Genomic DNA, 21245 nt, shown 5'->3' on the forward strand with positions numbered 1-21245 from the left:
TAGCTTACATCAAAGTTACGTTTGAATAAAATATCTGTTTTTGTTTGTTGGCTTTCATCAAAATTTTGGTATTAAAAGAAGTATTTCTGTTTACAAAAGTTTGCTGTTTTGTTTGTTAGCTTACATCAAAGCTTTGTTATAACATGAGAGTTTTGGTTTGATGTTGTTGTTTGTGTTCAGTGTCATGCATCATATATTTTTGTTTACATATCTATGTTGTCATGTTTTAAGTCATGGTTTTGTTTACAGCTGTTGTTTTTGTTTGGTAGCTGACGTCATAGTTTAATAGAGGTGTGTGTGCTTGTTTTGTTTTGTTTTCCTGGGTCCTGCTTTACGCACGGATTAATCTAATAATGAAATCTAATTCTCTGCCTGTTCATAACTTGCAGCCTCCTTCAACAGGTGACACCACCCACCAATCGGCTCGTTTTATTTCCCTCACAGCGGCCACATGAACGTTATCCGACGCTACAGTAAAGAGGGAAAAAAAAGAATAACCCCGAAATAACCCGGTACAATAAATTAGACATCTCTCCAAATCCGGCCACCTGTTTTCACCGCTTATTGCGCCTCTCCGGCTCCGTCCAATGGGAGCGGACGGCAGGTCTGGAGGCGGAGAAATCAGGCGGAGAAGTTGGAGGAGAGAGTGAGAGACAGATTGGGAGAGACAGCGAGCTTCAGATTGAGTGTCAGTCGGCGGAGTCACATCTTAAATCTCGCTCATCTGAGCGCCGAGCGTCTTTTTTTTATTTTTTTTGCGCTCCGCTTTTTACGCACCTTTATTTTGTGAGCGTGTGTGTGACGCGCAGCCACAGGTTGAGCGATTATTATTTTGTTGGTGCTTTGTTTTTGTTTTTTTGTTTTTCCCAATCCGTGGATTAATTCTCCTCATCTGGTGACGACTGTCACCGGATCAAAATGGGCTCCATCGATCCGTCGGCGGTGATCGGGGAGGAAGACGCGAACTGATCGGCACAAGTGAGCGCGGAGGGAGGCAACATCTGTGGGGAAGCGACACGCAAAAAAATCTCCCGAGAAGAGAGAGAGGGAGAGAGAGAGGGAGAGACAGGCGGAGGACCTGTGGAAGGAGCTGCACGCATGAGAGGAGACGGAGCCACCGCAACATCATGATGGGATGGCCGTGACAACATGAAAAAGAAAAAGTGCGCTCTTCATCCAGCCAGCGATTCGAGACAACCACCGTGGGGGACCGGCAGGGACTGAGAGAGGAGGTCGGAGGTAGGTGGAGGAGCAGCAGCAGCAGGAGGAGGAGGAGGAGGGCGCCGTGAAGGTGTCTGGTTATATCACAGGCTGCCTGAAAGTAGGTTATTGTTTTGGATCAATCAAAACGCAGCCAAGTTGTGGTTCACATCAGCCTCACTTCTCAGCTGTCCCTCAGCTCCGGGCTCCCGTCCTCCTGGCGACCAGCAGATGACATTTTCTGGAGAAGCTGGCTGTGGGATGTGAGAGAACAGGGAGACTCTGGGAGCTGACACAGGCTGACTGGGCAGCTGACTCAAATGTGACTCAAGGAAACAGCATATTCCCCCAATTACGACCACTTCCCTTCACTCTGTCTCAGCTTCTGGAGTTCCTTAAGCGGCCGTCATCCATCGTGGCGCCCTCCTTCCTCCTCCTCCCTCCCCGTCCGTCCTTCGTTACTACCATCATGATGAATGTGTGTCTGTCTTGACTCTCGTTTCTCTGCCCGTAGACAGGTGCGTGACCATGGAGCCTCCCCCTTCTCTGAGCCTGGCTCTGCTGGGAGGCAGCGAGGATGAGGACCAGCGCTTCCTGCTCCCCCTGGGCAGCATCTCCCACCCGACCGTCGCCATCGCCAACCAGCCCGGCTCCAACCACTCCAACCACATGGGAGGGTCCAGCCTGGACCGTCTGAATGGCAGCTCCCCGTCGCCTGCCACGCCCAACATGCCCCCTGCGTCGCTGCCCAAGTTGCCCCTGTCGTCCTCCGGAGCCCAGCCTCTGCCGCCGCCCATCCCCAACGCCCTGCACCCCACCAGCACGCCGCTGTCCTCCTGCCTGGGCTCGCAGCACAGCCTGAGCGGAGACAACCCGCCCATCTACAACGCCCTGTTTTACTCCTCCCACTCGCCCTCCATGGACCGGGAACGGGACCGGGATCGAGACCGGGATCGGGGCTGTAAGCACCGGCAGGCCAGTCCTCTGGTGCACCGCCGGGACAGCAACCCGTTCACGGAGATCGCCATGAGCTCCTGCAAGTACACCGGCGGGGTCATGAAGCCGCTGAGCCGCCTCAGCGCCTCCCGCAGGAACCTCATCGAGTCGGACAGCAGCAGCGAAACCAAAGAGGGCGGCGTTTCCGCTGTTGCCGGGGCGACAGGCGGACAGCGGGAAGCCCCTCCCACCTGCTCGGTGACCCAGTCCTCCTCCACCAACCAACCGGCCATCCAGAGTCCTCCGGAAATTGTGATCTCATCCAAAGAAGACTCGCCGTATCCCCGGGCCGGGTACGATATCACCGACTCCACGTCCAACCAGATGTCCATCTACCACCAGAACCACACACTGGTTGAGAGCCGGCGGGCGCAGTCGGGGCGGGGCAGCCGGCAGGGCGGGGTCGGGGCGCCGGGCGCTGGGGCCCGGGGCAGCACCTCCAAGGCCTCCAAACGGAAGAACCAAAACATTGGCTATAAGCTGGGGCACCGCAGGGCGCTGTTCGAGAAGAGGAAGAGGCTGAGCGACTACGCCCTCATCTTCGGGATGTTTGGCATCGTCGTCATGGTGATCGAGACGGAGCTGTCGTGGGGCGTTTACACCAAGGTGAGGAGCGACTCTTAAACGGGCACCGGGATTGTCTTGGGCAACTTAGCACCTCAGCAGCTGTAAAATCGGTGTAGCAAAACAACCAGCTCTGAAATTTACACAAAGTGTTCTGAAACAAGTTTAGCAGGCAGGAAGCATCATGGGAAATGTAGGAGCAAATGTAGCTGGAGTTTAACGCTTGATAGTATGTTATAGGGCTGCACAATATTGGAAAAACCAAATGGACCGGTGGTGCACCCAATGATTGTCTTGATCAGTTTAGTGCCTCTGCAGCTGTAAAACGTCATATATTTTGACAAAATTACACAAAATATTGAATCCAAACTGGGAAGGTGGAAAAACCCTTGATCAGTTCAGTGCCTGTAGTTAGAGTTTAACCCTTTATAGTATGTCGTAGGGCTGCACGAAATTGGAAAAAACACATGGACCGGCAGTGCACCCAATGTTTTCCTAGTGGTTCTGCAGCCGTAAAACATCAAATGTTTTGATGAAATTATGCACAAAAGTATTGAATCCAAACTGGGAGGGTGCAAAAACATGAGAGTTTACCAGGCAGGAAGCATCATGGGAAATATAGGAGCGAATGTAGTTAGAGTTTAACCCTTTACAACCCTTTATGTCTTAGGGCTGCACAAAATTGGAAAAAACTGAAATTGTGATATTTTGTTGGCTCACTTTCTGGCGCTTGTTTTCTTTATGAATTTTCCATAAAAACCCCAAAACAAAAGCGGAAGACTCTTATGTTGTGTGAAATGTGTTGAGTTTTGCAGCAAAACAAACGAACTAGAGGCTCTTCAAGGGGCAGCCAATAATAGTCTTGATCAGTTTAGTTCTTCTGCAGCTGTAAAATCGGTGCAGCAAAATCACCAGCTCTGAAATCAACACAAACTGGGATGATGGAAAAACATGGGAGTTTACGAGGCAGGAAGCATCATGGGAAATGTAGGAGCAAATGTAGCTGGAGTTTAACCCTTTACAATATGTCTTAGGGTTGCACGAAGTTGGGAAAAACAGGCATCACAACATTTCGTTGGTTTACTTTCTGCCTTTTGTTTTCTTCCAAATTTCCATAAAAACCCAAAAAACAGAAGTGAAAGAAACTCATATTGTGTCCTTACACAAATCAGTCCAGTGTGCCTTCAGTTTTGCAGCAAAATAATGTCAATGAAGGACCTGACATTACAACATTTTGTTTTTTAGCTTGCTTTTTTTCATGAAGTTTCTATAAAAAAGGGAAAACAGAAGTAAAAGACACTCATCTTGTATTAAATGCGTTTCCAGTTTTGCATCAAATCAGCTTCTATTGGGGAACTGACATTGCAATGTTTTGTTTTTCTGGAATATTTATCGACAAAATACTGGAATATTCACCAGATTGCTTGCTATTTGGAATGAATCAATCATTCCACATTTGCATTGAAAATGAAAATAATTTTTAAAAAGTAAATTGGAACCGTTCCCATGTCATGTAAATCTGGCAAAGACGTCCAAAATAGCTGCTTTGCTTTGGATGGCATTCAGATCTGGTTTTGTGCTGCTGATTTAAGCAATCAAACAAATAGTTTCCCAGCTAAACATTTCCATGTGGAGCCTAGACGTCAACAACTATGTGTCTAGTAAATAAAGTTTAACAAAGTCCAAGAACCTTTAAATGAGAGTAAATAATGCTATATTGGACAGACTTTTCTAACTTGCATTGCGATGCTGATGCTGAACGAATATATCGCGCAATCCTGTTATTTTGCATGCTTCTTGATTCTGTTAAATCTGCCTCTCGCAGCATTTTGGATGTATAAATTGCTGGATTTACCCTTTTAATGTCACTACATGACGTCCAAGTCTACAAATGCGACACCAGGTGGCACATGATGGTTGTATCTTCGGGATGTGGATGCATTTCTGTATTTTCGGTTGGTTTTTGCTTTTATTTTGTCAGTAGAGCTGCAACTAATGATTATTTCCATTGTCGATTAGTTGTTTTGTCCAAAAAAATGTTGGAAAATGGTGAAAAATGACCATTAGTGCTTCACAATATCTAAGAGGACAGAAAATTTCTCAATTTTAGAAGCTGCATTTACAGAATTTTGACTTGTTTTCTTCAAAAATAATGACTTAAATTGATGAATTGTCAACTGTCAATGAGGTGAGGCCGAGCAACAGTGTGAGAGCGACGTTTTGAGTTGTTTTTTGCATTTATTTTGTTAGTAGGGCTGCAATTAACGATTATTTCCATTGTTGATTAGTTGTTTTGTCAAGAAAATTAGTGACAAGTGTTGGAAAATGGTGAAAAATGTCAATCAGCGATTCCCAAAACCCAAGATGATGGAAAATATTCACATTTCAGAGGCTGCATTTAGAGGATTTTGACTGGTTTTGTTTAAAAAATAACTCAAATGGATGAATTGAGTATCAAAACCGTTGGTGTCAATACTGAAGCTATATACTTCTGAATTTATTTTGTTGGTAGGGCTGCAACTAATGAATATTTTCATTGTTGGTTAGTTGTTTTGTGAAAAACCAATCTCAGAAAATGGTGCAAAATGATGGAACATGTGAAAGTTGTCAGAAAATGCTGAAAAATATCTATCAGTGAAGGTGCCTGTAGACAATTTTGACTTGTATTCTTTTAAAAAATAACTCAAATTGATGAATTGTCATCAACTGTCAATGAGGCGAGGCTGAGTGATCAAGTGTGCGAGTGATGTTTTGGTTTGCTTTTTGCATTTATTTTGTTATTAGGACTTCAACTAATGATTATGTCCATTGTCGAGAAGATGTTTTGTCAAGAAAAATGGTGACAAATGTTGGAAAATGGAGAGGAATGTCGGAAAATTATGAAAAATGTCGATCAGTGATTCCCAGAACCCAAGATGACGAAACGGTCACATTTTAGAACTGCGTTTAGAGAATTTTGACTCTTTTTCTTTAAAAAATGACTCAGATTAATGAATTGGCGATCAAAACACTTGCATGCATTACTTGGGAACTTGTTGATTTGTCGATTAATTTTTGGAGTTTTGTGTGTCAGTAGCCAGTCAACAGCAACGAGGAGCTTTTTAGAAGTTCCACCAGATAGATTGACCCTCCAGGTCGCATGTTTTTGCAGATTTAGACCCAATTTAACCGCTTTATCACCAAATCCAGCCTCTCAGACGACCCCTTGTTGTTTAGGGGGTCGTGTTCGGCGCTGACCGGCCTCCACAGTTGCATCTTCTGGGTGATGTAGCGGCGATGCAGAGGGCATGGGGGGCAGATTATCAGTAGGAGGCCAGGATCTCATTTGTCTGTGTAATGGGGAGTGTAATAGGCTGAATCGGCCCCTGGCTGCTGTTGTCTCTTTATTTTGTGAGAGCGCCGGCGAGCCTCGGAGCGTCTCACCTTCCTCCCTTAAAAAGATCCTCCCGCGAAGGTCCGTCCTCGTCACACGGTGCCGTTTCTCTTTAGCTAATAAGGCGCCACATATGGATGATTGATCATGTGAAGCAGGGATCACGTCAGATCTCCAGGTGGAGGCCAGCTGGGTGTGTCTCTGCTCGGCTTCTGTTCCGAGTCTTTCTCTTATTCGTCATCGCTGGAAGGATCTTCTGTTTCGCCAGCTGTCTTTTGCTTCTTTCCTCTCCCACTCGTGACTTTTTGAAAATCGCTGTTTTTTATTAATGAAAACGCCCGATCCTTCCTCCTCCTCCTCTTCTCAAAGGAGACGGCCGGCACTTTCACTTTCTGTCTCTCCTTGGTCGTCTCTTTCATGTTTTCCCCTTCGCTTTCTCTGCTCGGCTCCTCGTGGGCGTCAAACTGGGGGAGTGTGATCGGAAGAGAGAAGCTGGGAGAATGAAAGTCTGTGGAAGGAGGGCGAGAGAGAAAAAAGGCGATAATGAAAAGCCTGATTTAAGTTCCGATCGATGCAGCCTTCATCTGAAACGGTCGAACGATGGACACCTGCACATCTGAGCACGTTGCATTGATTAATCATTGAGTCATCTGGTGGAAGAAGTTAAAGGGAGAATCCACTCAGTTAAATCTGCTTTAGAATCCATCATGAATAGATGTTTTTTTCCTTTAAATTTGACTCCAACAAACCCTGACTTAGATAATTGAAGCGGCTGGTTGTTGTGAAAAATAGATCAGGAGATGGGAGATGAATGGTGGAGGACAGAGTAAAGGTGGAGCAGTACTTTAAAGCAGTTGAGTGAGGAAAGCTTTGAATGATTCCTCATATTGATTATTGATAATCACTCACCCACGCGTGCACCAGCCCTCCCCCGCATATGTACGCTGCACATTGGAAGTGGAGGGCTATTTTGTGTATCGAAAATGGTGAAAAATGTCCATCGGTGAAACTGCCTGTAGAGAATTTTGACTTGTTTTCTTTAAAAAAAAAAAAAAAAGGTCTCAAATTGATGAATTGAGTAGCTAAACAGTTGGTGTCGATGCTGAAAAAATATATTTTTGCATTTATTTTGTTAGTAAGGCTGCAACTTATGATTATTTCCATTGCTGATTAGTTGTCTTGTGAAGAAAAATAATGAAAAATGTTGAAAAATATCCATTGATGAAGCTGCATTTGGAGAAATTTGGATGCCTTCTTTTAAAAAAATGACTCAAATAGATGAATTGAGTATCAAAACAGTTGGTGTCAATACTGAAACAATATATTTTTGCATTTATTTTGTTAGTAAGACTGCAACTTATGATTATTTCCATTGTTGATTAGTTGTTTTGTCAAGAAAAAAAGCGGAAAATGTTGAAAATTGCAAAAAATTATGAAAGATGTAAGAAGATGGTGAAAAACATACATTGATGAAGCTGCTTTTGGAGAATTTTGGATGTCTTCTTTAAAAAAAATGACTCAAATAGATGATTTGAGTATATAACCATTGGAGTCAATGCTAAAATGATATATGTTTGTGTTTATTCTGCTAATAGGGCTGCAACTAATTATTATTTCCATTGTTGATTAGTTGTTTTGTCAAGAAAAATGATGGAAAATGGCGAAAAATGTCAGAAAATGGTGAAAAATATCCATCCATGAAGCTGCCTGTAGAGACTTTTGACTTTTCTTTAAAAAGGCAGGCAAAGATGATTTTACATCACTGAAATACACAAACATGTATTTATATATATCCTGCTAACAGCTTGTATTTTTGACAATAGCAGTAAACTACATGCCAGCGTGTGCACATCTACCAAAGCTTTTTTTTTTTTTTGTTCCCGGAGGTCCAGCTGCTCTATCTTGCTCCCAAAAATAGAGATGAAGAATAAGAATGGAACTAAACTGGGTGGGTTGGATTGTGTGTGTGTGTGTGTGTGTGTGTGTGTGTGTGTGTGTGTGTGTGTGTGTGTGTGTGTGTGTGTGTGTGTGTGTGTGTGTGTGTGTGTGTGTGTGTGTGTGTGTGTGTGTGTGTGTGTTGGGAAGGAGAAAGGCTGGGAGGTTAACAGCGGAGGACACGGTGTTCGTAACTGCGGGTATAGTGAGTAAGTGTATGTATATTCATGTTCAAGAACAGATTTCAAACCCTGTCAGCACGTCATGGCGCCGCTGCTCAGATTTTCCATTCATCGCCTTCATAGCAAATGTCACCACGAGTTGTAGACGGTGAGTGTCAGATGATTCATAATTGTCACCTGACAGTAGCTGCGTTACGTCTAAGTTGAAATGTAAGGCATCAAATTAAACGCAAAGAGTTCAGAATTATTATATTATAACTACAGGATTCAAAGTAGGTGGTCTATGCCACAAAAGTCAGTTCAGTGCACAAATGTCTTCTTTAGATGCTATTTTTTCCAGCTGCTCTTTGCTAGAGTGGTTATGTTGCTTTAACTTTCTCTTTAGTGGTTTGGATGGTTCTCCTGCTGGAATATTCCTCTTCCTCCAGCTTCTTGTCAGCCAGAATTTTTGTTTTATCCACAGACATTCATCTAGAAATGTCATCAACACCTTCTGACCTCATTCAGCCCCACATCATCACACTTCCACCTCCGTGCTTCACTGTCAGGACTATGCATCCACTGTGGTAGTCCTGGTCAGGTTCACACTAAACATCTGGACTCCATCTGAACTCATTTATCTTCACCTGACCAAAGAATGTTCTCCAACATTCATCAGGCTTTTTTTCATGTCCTTTAGCAAATTTTATTCTAGCAGAGGTGTTTTTTTTGTCCTCCATCCACAGAGGTTGATGTTCTTCACTGTCTGATCTTCACACTAACTCTGGTTTCCATGGAGAACCCCTGAACCAAGTCTGAAGCAGCTGCTGTCTGTTTTTACAGCTGGATTGTGGAAGTAGTTCACTGTCTGTGGAGCCATTTTAGGAGCTCTGATTAGTGGTACTATGACTCCTTCTAGACCTTCTGATTAGTGGTACTATGACTCCTTCTAAACCTCCTGATTAGTGGTACAATGACTCCTTCTAGACCTCCTGATTAGTGGTACTATGACTCCTTCTAGACCTTCTGATTAGTGGTACTATGACTCCTTCTAGACCTTCTGATTAGTGGTACTATGACTCCTTCTAGACCTTCTGATTAGTGGTACTATGACTCCTTCTAGACCTCCTGATTAGTGGTACTATGACTCCTTCTAGACCTTCTGATTAGTGGAACTATGACTCCTTCTAGACCTCCTGATTACTGCTGACACTTTCACAGATTTTTAATTTATCCCTGATCTTTCTGTATTTGTTTCCATCTTAGTGAAGTTTCACAGTCAGATTTTTTTAGTTCCTCTGTTCAGTTCTTTTCCATGTGGAGCCATGATGCGGACATGGACACAACCCATAGGTCCAAATATGAGAAAGTTCTGCTGTTCCCAGCTCATTTTAGAACCATGTTAATGTAGTTAGACTAATTGGAAATCACAGGTGGATTACCTTTTGTTGTTAAGTTGCTGCTTTGTGCCTTGAATTTTCCATATAGTCTCTCTGAAATTTTTGTTGTTGATTGATTGTTGCAAGTCCTCCACTGTTGAACTCAGAAATGAAGCAATTATTGAGAGGTGACATGTTTCACAGAGGTGTACTCACTTCTCCTTTACGCTGCAGAAACTGTCCCCGTGTTGAATATTCAGCAGTGTGAGCGGTAAATTGCTGTACTGTAAATATTCACTCACAGATGTTGAGCCCGGGTAGATTATGCAGGGAGAATATTGGATGATGAAATAATTCATGAATGTGAAATAATTTAATTTGCTCTCGGGCAGAATGCTGACTTTTCACACAAAATGCTTTAAAAGCTTTTAGAATTTGCCACCACGGCTCCTCTACTGTACGATATTTTTAACCCCACGTGTCCCGTGACCTCCCTTAATGATCCGAGCCTCCGGTTCTCCGGCGCCGACGTCGGACCTTGACTCCTGGAAATGTTAACAGCAGTATGAGTACAGTTGCTCTTAAAAGGCTTCTATTATTGATTTTATTAGGGAACATGAGGTCCCGGGGTTTAGCTCGCGCCTCTATCTGAGAATAACCGGGGCCCTCGGACTCTCGGGACCTCAGCATGTCGCCGTCAGATCAATAGATCATTTTGCCGTTTCATGCCTGTGACGGCTATTATGAGGGAATGCACAGCTGTTGTCACCTGTCAATGAGGCGAGGCCGAGCGGCGGCGTGTCCAGTGTGGGAGCGACGCCCACCTACTGCCTGTTTCTCACCACCGTCATTGATTAGCGGCAGCAGCTCCTGATTTTCCTTCCTTCATTCCTTTTTCTTGCTTACAGACTGTTTTTGCTGGTTTTGCTCGTGTTTTCTGCGACCAGATCTTCCTTTTCAGTGTTTCTCTGCTCATTTTGCTGCATATGTCAACAAGTTATGTGTCTTGTAAATACAGTTAAAAAAAAAAAACTCCATGAACCCTTAAAATATCGTAAATGATGCTCTACCAGACGGATCTTTCTTGTAGATTAGTATTGAAAATGACAGCCGTTAACTTTGCACTACTGATGCTGAAATGCTATATCGTGCTGCTTTCCTCTCATAATCTGCTCTCGCAGTATTTTGGACGTAGAAATTGTTGGATTTACTCATTTAATGTAGCTACATGACGTCCAAGTCTACAGATGTGACACCAGGTGGCACAAATGATGGTTGTAGCTTCAGATTGTGGATCCATTTCTGCATTTTCAGTTGCTGTTTTCTTTTATTTTGTTAGTAAGGCTGCAACTAATGATCAGTTGTTTTGTCAAAAAAAAAAACTGGTGAAAAATATCAGGAAATGGTGACAAATATCCACAAAATTATTCACATTTTAGAAACTACCATTAGAGAATTTTGACTTGTTTTCTTTTTAAAAAATGACTAAAATTGATTTATTTAGTTTCAAAATAGTTGGTGTCAATGCTGAAGCATTTATTATGTTAGTAGGGCTGCAACTAATGATTATTTCCATTGTCAGTCAGTTGTTTAGTCAATAGCAGATGTCAGAAAATGGTGGAAAATGTTGATCAGTGATTCCCAAAACCCAATATAACCAAAAATACTCACATTTAGTAACTGTGTTTGGAGAATTTTGACTTGTTTTCTTTAAAAACATGACTAATATGGATGAACTGAGTATCAAAACAACTAATGTCAATACCGAAACTATATTTTTGTGTTTATTTTGTTAGTAGGGCTGCAAATAATGATTATTTCCATTGTCGGTTCGTTGTTTTGTCAAGAATAGATGTCAGAAAATGGTGAAAAATTTTAGAAAATGGTGATTAGTGATTTCCAAAACCCAAGATGAAGGAAAATACTCACATTTTAGAAGCTGCATTTAGAGAATTTTGGCTGTTTTTCTATAAAAAAAGACTCAAATGAATGAATTGAGAGTCAAAACAGTGGGTGTCAATGCTGAAACTATATATTTCTGCGTTTGTTTTGTTAGTAGGGCTGCAACTAATGATTATTTCCATTGTTGGTTCATCGTTTTGTCAAAAAAATAGCCAGAATTTGGGGGGAAATTTCGATCAGTGCTTCCCAAAACCCAATATAACGGAAAATATTCACAGCTAGTAGCTGCGTTTGGAGAATTTTGACTTATTTTCTTTTTAGGAAATGACTCAAACTGATGAATTGTCGCCACCTGTCAGTGAGGCCGAGCTTACTGCCCGTTTCTCACCATAAGCGTCAGTGATTTCATTGATTAGCTCCTGATATTCCTTCCTCCACTCCTTCCATCTCCTTCCATCCAGCCTCTGTTTCCCTCGGCGAGTTTTAAATATGTCTCTGTTTCCCTGGAGGGGTTCATTGCCATCTCAGCAGGCTTACAACAACCCCCCCCCCCAATGCTGCTTCCCTGACATTTACTGTTAGACCTTTCCTCTGCCGGGCCTTTAACCGCCCGTCAGTCGGTGCCATGTGCGCGATCGGGGAAATTAAACCCACCAACCATATTCTCCAAAGTAGCTATCAGCCATCTCAGCGCTTGTGCACGGCTCCTCCTCCTCCCCCCCCCTTCATCTTCCAGATCACAGGCTTCTCAGGGACCTTGGGTCCCACAGGTCTTGTTACTAACAGGTACAAATATGCTGTTTTTTTTTATTTTTATGTCGTTGCATCACGGCTACGCTGCCTCCATGCGTGTTGCTACACATGGGTGTGTTGTTGTCGGTCGGCAAACAATCCCCCACATCTCCTCTGTGTACACACACCTATGGAGCGCCGTCTTTATGTTTGCAGCCCTGTCACATTAGCGCCCCACGGATGCACCTGCTAAAGCGTGTGTGTTCACATGTCCCTTTGTCTGGATTTAATTGAGTGTGTGTGTGGCCATCACGGTGTGTGTGTGTGTGTGTGTTTATCCTGGTGAGGTGACATCGCTCCTCTGTCTACTGCCTGTTTCCCTGGAGACTGATTGCAAGAAGGCATCACTCTGACAGGGAGGGACCCCCAAGGCTAAGTTGCTGCAACACACACACATGCACATGCACATACACACGTGCACATTCATATTCGTTGATATTCATTAGCAGCACATGTAGCCAGTGACTTATCGCCACCAGAGTAAAGTAAGAGAAGAGTATTTGCTGCTACATCTGTGTCAATAAGGGGTGAGATGGGGACAACGAGGGGCGAAAACCCACCACACTGGAAAAAATGCCCCTCTAAAAACAAGAAAAAAAACATATTTCAAGGAACTTTTATTTGAAATAAGTAAAAAAAAATCTGCCAATAGAACAAGTGACAAATGGCTTGGTAAGATTTCTTGAAATAAGATATGATATTTAGAATATAGAGATCTTAAAATTGGCTGGGAAAACTTATTTTACGCTCTATTTTACCAGGATTGTCAAGCTTAGGTGTCTTAAAATAAGCCAGATATGCTTAAAAATAGCAGTTTTTTACTCAAAAATAGATTTTTGCTTTCATGTAATCTTATAATTTGAGATGTATTAACCCTCCTGTTGTCTTCATTTACGGGCATGAAAAAATATTGTTTCCTCGTCTGAAAAAAATTCAAAAAATCAGCAAAAAAATTCCCCAAATTTCTGAAAATTTGCAAAACCTTCAGGAAGAAAATTCCAATAATACCTTAAAAGTTTCCCTTAAAAGTTTTATTTTTTTTAAAAAAATCCCCCAAATTTGGCAAGAAAATTCTTGTAAATATTTTCAAAAAATGAGTAAAAATCTTCCAAAACAATCCTAAAAATATCTAAAGTGATTCCATATATATCAGTAAAACTTCTAATATTTTCTTTAAGAATATTCACATAAAAATCAATGAAAATCCAGCGAAATTGGAGATGGATTTTGTTAGATTTTTTTTTGTGAATGTTATTAAACATTTTTAACATTTCTTTTATTCCACCAAAAATTTTCACAGTTTTCCCAAAAATGTTGAAAATGTGGACCTCAGAAGTTTCACTGTGAAAATATATATTTTTCTCCACATTTTCAAGCTTTAAACCAGGTCAGTTTGACCCACAGGACGACACGAGGGTTAAACTTATTTTGAGTTTTCTTGTAAAATTCAATTCAAAACAAGATAATTTCAAGATTGTTTGACTTAAGATATTTAAGATGCGTTGTCTTAAAACAAGTCCCTCCATCTGCTGAAATGTCTCTTGTTAAGTGAATTTATCAAATCAAGTGGGATGAGACATTGTGACTAAAAATAAGACAAACAGACTTGGTAAGATTTGAGTTTTTGCAGTAGTCAGCGACTTATCGCTTAACAAGAGACATTTCAGCAGATGGAGGGACTTGTTTTAAGACAATGCATCTTAAATGTCTTGTTGTGTCAAACAGTCTTCAAATTATCTTGTTTTGAGTTGAATTTTACAAGAAACAAGATCCATTTTATTTTTTATACATTTTTCAAGCTGAGGTGTTATTTGTAGAAGCTACAAAATCTGGATTAAAGAAATAAACTTTCCTTGATTCAAGTAAATGCGTTTTATTGGGAAATCAGCAATTAGTTCACGTTGTCCAGTTTGCTAATGCATTGCTGCAAATTTCAAAATAAATAGCTGATTTCAGTGCTAGACTTGTTTACATGGTGTAGAGTTATTTATAAATGAGGGAGGAAGAACCATGGTCATATTTGCAATAAACATATTTTCAACCAACTGAATGCGGACGAATATCTTGAAATGCTTAAATCACACGTTTTGATCTTGTTTCAAGGACAAGGTGGTCTTAAATCTAGAGTCATGTCACTGTTATACAACCTAAAATAAGTAAAATTCATCTTAAATTTTGTACTCAACATGAATGTTTACAAAGCAAATGTCTACTTTTGACTTAAACACAACAAATGCTGTCAAAACACAACTAAATATTAGGATTTCTAGCCTTGAGAAGACATATCTCAAAATGCTTCAATTAATCTTTATAATCTTATTTCAAGTACAAGATGGTCTTAAATCTAGAGAAGTACCGCTATAATAAAACTCAAAATAAGTTTAATACATCTCAAATTAGGAGGTTAGATGAAAGCAAAAATCTATTTGTGAGTGAAAAACTACTTTTTTTTTTTTTTAAGCATATCTGGCTTATTTTAAGACACCTAAGCTTGACAATCCTGGTAAAATAGAGCTTAAAATAAGTTTTCCCAGCTAATTTTAAAATCTCAAGAGTCTAAATATCTTATTTCAAGAAATCTTACCAAGACATTTTTCACTTGTTCTACTGGCAGATTTTTTCACTTATTTCAAGGTAAATGTTGCTTGAAATAAGTTTATTTTCTTGTTTTGAGAGGGGTATTTTTTCCAGTGTAAGGAGTGAAATGGGGACAACAAGGGGGGAAAACCCACCAGATCTGCCCCCTCTGTCAGTGTGTGTGTGTGTGTGTGTGTGTGTGTGTTAGCGTCGACCTGCTAATTGAAGTAAAGAAGCTCAAAAAGCTCATTATCTCTGCAGGCCGTCCACCGAGCCGCTGATCGATACGCACTAATCGCACACTTATGCACAGCTGGGAAAAGAAAAAACAAAAAGAACAGGAAAATAAAGCCGTTACACATCCACACGCAGAGATAGCAACCAACAAGTTAGACATCCCATAATGACGACCTTCCACAGAAAGATGTTCAAAAACTGCGTAACTAAAGGCAAATATATGTAAAATTATGACATTTTAGTTGATCTACATACAGTAAAACTGTGATTTTATGCTCACGTAAAAGTTTAGATAATACAGATTTTTAAAAATTTTTGAAATTTTTTTTTTACAGTTTATGGTCATTTTTATTTATTTTTTGGTGTATAAATATTTTTTTCTGTGACTTTGCTAGATATTTTCTGTAATTAACAAAACAGAAATATATGTGAAATAACAATGTAAAAAAACTCTTTGCAATCTTTCAGTCCTTTATATATATGGATATATCCTTATTTCCAATTAATGACAAATATCTGAAAACTTTGTTTATTTACTGATTTTAAATACAGTAAAAAAAATTTTAATGGAGTAAGTTTTTTTTTTTTTTTTTTTTTTTTTTTTTTTTAAACAGCTTTTGGCCATTTTCTAAATAATTTAATCTTTTTTTCCCAGTGACTTTGCTAAATATTATCTGTAATTGAACAATAATATACATACGATACAAAAATATAAATAAATATATATAAAAATTTTGCTTTTAAATAAAAAAGTATGTCTACATATTATACATACACTTTTTAATTTAAAAGCAATTATATTACTAATATTAATATCAGCTAATATAGACAGTGACGATCTGTAAGATTAGATTTTTCATTTTTTGATCCTTAATTTATATTTTTTTAAATATTTGCAAATTTATGATATTTTTGCTGATTTAAATACAGTAAAAACAAAAGTGTGATTTTATGTTCAGACTTTGTAAAAGATCACATTACTATTTCATAAAAATGCAGATTATTTACACTGTTCACCTGGTTTTCCTTCTTTGTCTTAAGGTTATTAAGTAAATCAATGTTAAACTGTTTTCCATTTCTCAGTTCTTCATATATGTACTTTTTTATTCAAATAATGGCAGATATCTGAAGAAGTAATATTTTTGCTGATTTAAATGCAGTAAATAAAAACAAAAAAGAAAGTGTAATTTTATGGTCAGACTTTGAGGTCAGGACTTGACATTCTGACCTCATGTTGAAGAAAAATTTATTTCAGCCAATTTTTTGAAGTTTTGAACAGCGATGTCCCGCCCACAGCGCCATCTGATTGGTTACATGTCACTAGCGACAGCCAATCAAAACTGAAGGTTTAAGGTGGAAAATTCTCTTTTACTGAAACATAAATAGTTAAAAGAACTTCAACAAAGTTAGCATGTAGAATAAAGTGTTTTTCTAAATTTTGACACCAAGAACTTCAATTTTTCTGCAAATATCTGTCAAAATATTGGTTATCGGCCTCATTGATCACTGATAATCAGCATCAGTCGACCTGTTGTAGAGCTAATATTTTCCACCAGCGACTCTAAAGCTCAGGTGTTACTGAAAACATTCACAGTAGCTTCTCTTTATTCTCCCTGGAAGTGCTGACGGCAACAGTGAGTCTGCAAAAACTGACCCTGAAGCCGCTAAATGGAATTCAGCCACTTAACACTTTATTTTTTCTTTTCTTTTTTTATTAAATGCACCTGTGCACACTGCTGGTTGCCTGGCAACCCCACTGTGCAAAAAAATGGAGTTCCTGTTGTTCATCAAGAAACGGCCGGAGCACTAAACTCCCTGTGAAACTGCAGATTCTAACAGCCGGTGTGTTTCTGTGCAGATTCAGAGTTAAATTCATTTTCAGATCAGCAGATTAACCCTCTGAGCTCCAAACCCGCTCTCTGGGTGTTTTTTGTCTTATTTTTCCTCACTGTGGTTCATTTTTCACTGCAATAATAAAGTCCTGCACCTCTATGGAAACAGAACAACCACGACTAGAAGTAGAAGCAATTAAGAAATGTCTTCTGTGCAGTTTGACAAAGTTAGAATGCGAAAAATCTTTTTAAAAAACTGAAAAATAAAGTTGAATTTATTTTTTAAAAATTTACAAAAATTTTAAAATCAACATTTTCAATATTTTTCCAAGTGTCCACAGGTGTTACCAATACTGCAAAAATGGAGGCTCTATATACTATAGATATTTTACTGCTTGCATTTTTAATTAGTTTCGATATTTGTCTTCCCTCTGCTCTGCTTTATGGAAACACTGCCTGCAGTTCAGCCGAAAAATCCCAGAATTTTTGTCATAGGACTGTTTTTCACAGATGAGGAGCTCATGACTTCTCAGTTGTGTCAAAGAGCACAGTATTTAAAATTTTTAATTAAATCTGGTGACTAAAAGCTTATAGGTTTGGCTAAATTTTGAATGAGGCACATAGAATAAAGTGTTTTTGATAGTAAAATATTCAGATTTTTTGCTAAAATTTGTTGAATTTTCCCAAAGAAACTGCATGCCACATAGGAGTCATTCAAAGACTGTCAGAAAGTTGGAAATAGACTTTTTTTTCTGTTTTTACAGTTTTAAGCTCTGGTAAATGGTGTAATTTTGGTAAATTTTAAAAAATAACATGGCTTTCAGTTTTGGGGTTCAGATGGGTAAGCCACATTATAAACTGGTGCTGGTTGATTGTCATTAATCCATAATTACCTACAAGAAAGACACCAATCAATGGTTTATAGATGTCAGAGAAGTGTTTTTTTAATTAATATCTTTCAGCTTGTTTTGAGTTTAGCTCAGCTTTCTGTAGCACTATAAGGAAACAGTACTTTCTTATAGTTACAACCCAAATTAGTCAGCAAAAAATACAAACAACAGTCCAAGTTCTAAAGGAGCACAAAAGCAATTTTCACATCATTAACCTCAGATGAAGCTTCATTTTCACTTCCACTGTCATTAAAACTCTCCAGTGTCAATAAGAAACTACAGATTTGTCATAATTTCACAGTTAGACCACATTTTTTGTTGCATTTTGGAGATGTTTCAACTCAATTTTGGCCAATTTAAGTCTGTTTTAAGTCATTTTGGACAATTTTTGAGTTATTTTGGACAATTTTCAAGTCATTTAGGACCATTTTGTTCCATTTTGGACATTTTTCAGCTCAATTTTGGCAAGTTTGAGTCTGTTAAGTAAATTTTTGAGTCATTTTGGACCATTTTTGGTGCATTTTCGACATGTTTCAACTCAATTTTGGCAAGTTTGAATTCGTTGGAACCATTTTTAAGTCATTTTTGGACAATTTTCAAGTCATTTAGGACATTTTTGATGCATTTTGGACATGCTTTAACTTAATTTTGGCAAGTTTGAGTACGTTAGGGCACTTTTTGAGTCATTTAGGACATTTTATAGCAAATAAACTAAAACACAGATGAACAAACTTTTACTTTGCTGTGTCTGATACAACATTACCTGCTGTTTCTTGATTCTAGCATCCTCTTAGAGAACTGGAACACTATAAAAAGCAATAGTTCATGTGCATCGGTGACAGTTTTACACCAGAACATTCCTAAAGACAAACAGCTTGATGAACACCTGGACAATGAGAGCTTAATTAGAGGAAATAAATGAAGTGGACAGGGTGTAATATGGTCCCATGGTGTATATTCCAGGATTTAAAAAGTCACGGTGACCGGCCGAGACATTTCCAGCTCATAATCCACCTGTGACGCCACCGCTGGTCGTTAATTAGTGAGTTTTGGAGGCGCTGAGAGGCGAGAGGTCTTTGAACTTTGGACAGAGCCGTTTCCTCGCTGCTTCCCGTCTTTATGCTAACGCTAATCATCTGCCGGCTTCAGCTCCGATCGATCTCCTCATCCGACTCCCAGCAAGACGGCAAATAAGCATATTTCACATATTATAGAGCTTTAAGTGGCTGTTAGGGCTGCGGATATGTCGTTTTATCGACGTTGTAATGTGAATTAACTCAAACGTATCAGGTTACAGCTGTTTTTGCTGCTTCGTACCAAAATAAAACTTCTCATTTCCCATCATTCTTAAGGGTTTCTGTAAACTTTATTCAAAGAGACAGAGTTTGTTGGCTCCACATGTGCAGCAAACTGAGCAAGAAACATGAAAAAACCCTGAAAAGGAAGATTGTCGTTGCTCATGTCGACCAAAAACGGGGTATCTGGCCACAACGCCAGGCAAGCATAGGTTTAAATCAGCAAAGGTGTTGCTCACCCTGGAAAAAAATAGCTTTTTCTCCTTTCAAATCTTGATACACAGCCTGCAGTTCAGCCGAGAAGTCCCTGAATTGTTTTCTCTTGTTGTTTTTTCAGAGAACTTGATGCAAATGGTTTATTTTTGGCAAATTATAAAACAAAATATGTAGAATGAAGTGTTTTTAATGAAATATCATGATTTTTTAGCTTAAATTTGGTTAATTTTTCCAACAAAGCTGCACACCACACATGGCTAGTTCAGAGACTATCCAAAAGTTGGAATTTCAGCAATTATTTTAGTTTCTATATTTCCTTTCTCTGATAGACGATGTCATTTTGGCGATTTTTAATAGATAACATGCCCTGCAACTCAATTTTGACAAGTTTTAGTCCATTAAGGCAATTTTTGAGTCACTTAGAACATTTGTCGTGCATTTTGGATGTTTCACGTCTATTTTGGCAAGTTTGAGTCCGTTACAAAGATTTTTAAGTCATTTTGACCAATTTTGGGGTAATTTTGGACATTTTTTGAGTCATTTAGGACCGTTTTTGTTGCATTTTGGAGATGTTTAAATTCAATTTTGGCAAATTTGAGTCCGTTATGGCAATTTTTGAGTAATTTTGACACGTTTTTGCGTCATTTAGACCATTTTTGTCACATTTCTGAGATGTTGCAACTCAGTTTTGAAAAGTTTGTCAGAAGCGTGTTTGTCATTTTGACCAATTTCTGGGTCATTTGGAACAATATTTGAGTCATTTTGGACATGTTTCAAATCATTTTTAGACAGTTTTAACTATTCTGGATAGGTTTCAAGTTGATGTTGGGCAATCTGCTGCTCTGCTACGTGCTGCAGACTGAGGTGTGCAGATCTGAGCGTAGACTAATAATGTGGAGGTGATGCTAGTGTGCATGCTTGGGATACACCACAAAATGGATTGTGCATAGATGCATGTGTTTGTTTCCCAAAAATGACATTCCTGTACAAGTAAACTGCATTCTTATTTGTGCTTTTAAAGAAATGCAATCCACAAAGTCCACATATGGATGTAGGACGCATAAGTCAGGAATTAATCCAGGAGAATGAGTATTATGTCGCATATGGAACCAATATTATGGCATTAAAGTTTATCTTTAACTCAAGATTTTCTTTTGGTGTTTGGTTTTATTTTGGGACTGAAACTACTTGGCACCTGATGCTTTTACACTGAAAAATACTTGTTAGAAACTTGCTTCGGTCTAGGCGCCAAAGATACTTGGCTCCATTTAGGAAAATGGTCCAGTTTGGGCTAAAATATGACTTTCATAACATGTTTGAAAATTCTACTCCATTTTTTGAGATGCCAGATTGACAAATCCGTCCCTATTTCATATATATTTCATATAAGAAACAGCGATAATAATGAAATAAACAGCAAAGATATGTTGATTATACATCACAAATGCAACTAATCTAGCTGAAAATTTCCTCAAAACATGTTAAAAAATGCGGTTTAGTTGTACAGAAACTTAATACTTGTGCGTCAGGGTTGCCATGTCCACCTCTGCATGTTCTCACTTCACCATTTTCATCTTTATCTAGAGTTCAATGCTGCCGAGTTAATTGGCTTGAATCAGAGTTGCAGTAGAGGTGTAACGCTACCGGGACCTAATGGACCCCCGCCAGCCAAATTACGACTGAAGCTCGGCGGTGGTCGAGGCATAAAGAAGCCCAAATTAACAAGTGGAGCATGTATGAACGTAGGTCTCCATCGCAGCCGAGTTACTCACCGTACAGTTAAAGTAACTGAAGCGGAAACTGGTGGAAACAAAAGGTTCCTGGCAGAGCGATGAGGAAAGTAAACGGCAGACAGACGGCTGGAAGTAAATGTAAAGAATTTACCTGGTTTGTTTC

The 21245-nt window shown here is 39.5% G+C and overlaps 1 protein-coding gene across 1 annotated transcript in view; it reads left to right on the top strand.

Annotated features, from left to right (window-relative positions):
• Nucleotides 1-112: 112 nt before the first annotated feature.
• Nucleotides 113-21245, top strand: part of kcnn3 (potassium intermediate/small conductance calcium-activated channel, subfamily N, member 3) — a 103990-nt gene continuing 82857 nt past the window's right edge. Inside the window, exons 1-2 of the mRNA XM_055013761.1 lie at nucleotides 113-1239; nucleotides 1715-2802. Coding sequence (XP_054869736.1) covers nucleotides 1729-2802 — 1074 coding nt within the window. The 5' untranslated portion in view covers nucleotides 113-1239; nucleotides 1715-1728. The remainder of the gene's footprint in view (nucleotides 1240-1714; nucleotides 2803-21245) is intronic.

This window comes from Amphiprion ocellaris, chromosome 9 (genome assembly GCF_022539595.1).
Source record: "Amphiprion ocellaris isolate individual 3 ecotype Okinawa chromosome 9, ASM2253959v1, whole genome shotgun sequence".
NCBI classification, from domain to species: domain Eukaryota; kingdom Metazoa; phylum Chordata; class Actinopteri; family Pomacentridae; genus Amphiprion; species Amphiprion ocellaris.